Source organism: Limulus polyphemus, unplaced genomic scaffold (assembly GCF_000517525.1).
Source record: "Limulus polyphemus unplaced genomic scaffold, Limulus_polyphemus-2.1.2 Scaffold569, whole genome shotgun sequence".
In the NCBI taxonomy this organism is placed as follows: domain Eukaryota; kingdom Metazoa; phylum Arthropoda; class Merostomata; order Xiphosura; family Limulidae; genus Limulus; species Limulus polyphemus.
The window spans coordinates 353,406-356,292 of NW_013666179.1; the positions used below are offsets into that span (position 1 = coordinate 353,406).

The window sequence follows — 2,887 nt, forward strand, 5'->3', positions numbered from 1 at the left end:
AAAAATAGACTAGTATAATTATAATATTGAATATTGAATATTGTTGAGAATTACAGCGTTTGTTACAGAGCGACTGTTGAAATTAAGTGTATCGTAAAGTTGTATTGAAAAAGAATAAACCAGTTTTATTTAAAAAAGGACTTGTGTCGCTAAAGTTTCTTCGGAACGAATTTACGGAAAATTAACTAACGGACGGAGACGTAACAATATAGTGCTCTGTGAAGATAAATTAGTTAGCATAAATCAGTTAAATGACGAAAAATTAGGTGTCTATTTACTTGTGACCATTCAGTATACTCTGTTTAAGTGTTAAAGGGTCAGAAACTTCAACATCCTTTGCTGGCTGAGTGGATGATGTATGTATGTTACAGCCAATGAATGCTGTGAGAGAATAACATTCTAGTAGCAAGAGAAGGAATACGAGTATTCTTTTGAAATTGAAGTAACAATTTGCTTTCGGTTCTACCTGTTTTTTTTATCGTGACTAGCTCAACAGAGAAGAAAAGCTGACGATCTACTCAACAATCCTGTAAAATTGAGTGTCTCCTATTTGCACAAGTGCGTATGCTGCATCTTCTTTTTGTTTGCTTGTAGTAAAGATCGTGATCGTTTTTTCAAACTTGTCTAGTCTTTTTTATTTTACACAAAGAAACCACAGTCAAGTTTACAGATTCAAAACAACTCTGAATTTCCTGATGAACTCTGCTGTTATTAGTGGGTCTATTAGATACTTATGTAGAAATAAAATTACCTGAAAATATCACAATGTTTGGTCTTCTGTGTTATCTTCTTCTGCTACATGTTATGATTTTGGACCGAGCATGGTCTAGTGACTAGTTTGCTCAAACTGAATCTGAAAGTTTGTGGTTCGAGTCCCTTGCCGCAAAAACGTGCCCTGCACTTTAGGACTGTTGATACCCTACACTAGTGAGGTATATCTAGCTATTCGGCCAAATAAGAGTAGCCAAAGAGTTGTATGTGTGATATATGAATATACCATACATTTTTATCTTCTTGTAATATTATAGTATTTATGCTGACATGTGGCCGAGAAAGCTGTTAAGTTGATTTTGTTCTAAGATACCTTTGTTCTTTTCTTATTATCAAGGTGAATAATGCCTATTCTGCCATGGAGGTAATTAATCAATACTGCACGTTGTGCAAGGATTTCGACAGCAATGTGCTTCAACAGTGGTTTAAATGAAGTCTAGAGGTTATAACCTCACCTATATTGTAATGAGAATGACACCAGTCACATGAACAGAGCTGGTCGCCCGGGATAAATGCGAGGTTTCCTGCATGCCAAGGAAGGTAACATGCGGTCAGTTTAGTTTGGAACAGGATCCCGAAGAGTTAACAATTGAAAGTATCCAGTCAGAGCAACAGTACGTCATGTTTATTTAAGCAAGTAACACATTTTTTGTGTTTATTCTTTTAATAAAGGTTGTGAATTTTTTTTATTACACTTTGTGTTTAGTTTCGTTACTTCATTTTACATCTGCTTTTATCTAGCAGACCTATACGATATCTTTAAAATTAAAGATAATTCATTATCATCCATAAACACCAAATATATGGGAGCTGTTGACTAGCTGCCTTCCCTCTATCTGTCTATCTGTTGGAAATTTGTAATCGTTAGGCGCAAGCAGCTCTTTGTGCAAAAATTCCGAAAGAAATTCTAAACAGCTCTCTCCAATGATGATTGAGAGTGGATTATCCAATTATGAAAATATTTTAACCCACATAAACAAATATGTACACCACTAGGTGACAGCTAGTTACTCCAATTCTGTGACGTCACAACTGCCGTTATGGCTGATAGTGTTACTGTGGAGTAATTTATTCACTTTCGATTTTGTCTGAAAACAGTTAAATCAGTTATGCATTATTCGTAAAAATTGTTTTCTTAAGAAAATAAATATGACAGATCTTTTTAAGTCCGCTCTTGTATATTTTTCTAATAGTAGCAGCACGCAAAAAGAAGATCACGAATTTGTTGGTCAAATAGTTGAGTTGGGAACTCAGAAATTGCGAGTAAAAAGAGTCATTGCAGAAGGTAGGCGTGTTTAAGCCTAAATCTTGATTGATAGATGTGAGGAACCTTTGGAAATTCGAGTGTGAAAAAATACTTCTTATTCCATGTATAAGGTGTATAGTTTGATATTTAGTAATACTTAACTGAAAAGAGAATTAATGTATGATGCACAAAATAGTTTTTTTTTATTTTAATCATTAATGTTCTTGAACTAATAGTAATACATTAACTGTGGCAAGTCATTGAATTACTGTGTCTAATAGTAATAATAGATCTTTACAAATTATAGGTGGGTTTGGATTTGTATTTGTGGCCCAGGACCCCACAACTGGAAAAGAATATGCTCTTAAGGTAAGTTTTGGCAGATGTTTTAACATTTGAGATTGGCAGTACCATACATGGTTGTAGGTAAGGTAATTGTTTGTGTGTGTGTGTGAAATATATCAGACGTTTGTAACATTTGTTTGGAATTATGACCATACAGCTAGAATTGGAAAACACAAACAAGTATGCTTACTTAAAATTTAACAAAACTGAATTCTTTTTTTTTTTTACAGCATTTATATTACACTAGCTGAGTTACCCGGCATTACATGGTGAAAATTTAGATTTGAAATGTATAGATTAGTATTTTTTTCAGCAAATTATTCAGTAAATAGACAAAAGCTGTGACGCAAAAAATAAAAAAGCACGTAATCAAACGAAGCTTTATTTGAAATTAGATTGTGTTTTAGCTTGACTTGTTCTTTGAGCCTGAAGTCATACATTATGTTGCTCCTCTGTTTCTTGCTCTCTGTAAGTTATTTGTCTTACTTTTTGTGCTTGAAGTCTGGTTTAACGTTGTTCAGAAGT

General features: G+C 33.7%; 1 protein-coding gene across 2 annotated transcripts in view; it reads left to right on the plus strand.

The window, feature by feature from the left end:
- Nucleotides 1-1,798: 1,798 nt before the first annotated feature.
- LOC106459159 (cyclin-G-associated kinase-like) overlaps nucleotides 1,799-2,887 on the plus strand; it is a 65,609-nt gene continuing 64,520 nt past the window's right edge. The window contains exons 1-2 of one of the 2 annotated variants that reach the window (XM_013918752.2): nucleotides 1,799-2,056; nucleotides 2,325-2,386. In XM_013918752.2, the coding sequence (XP_013774206.1) occupies nucleotides 1,921-2,056; nucleotides 2,325-2,386 (198 nt within the window). In that variant the 5' untranslated portion in view covers nucleotides 1,799-1,920. The remainder of the gene's footprint in view (nucleotides 2,057-2,324; nucleotides 2,387-2,887) is intronic. The other variant, XM_022385587.1, reaches the window with a different exon arrangement.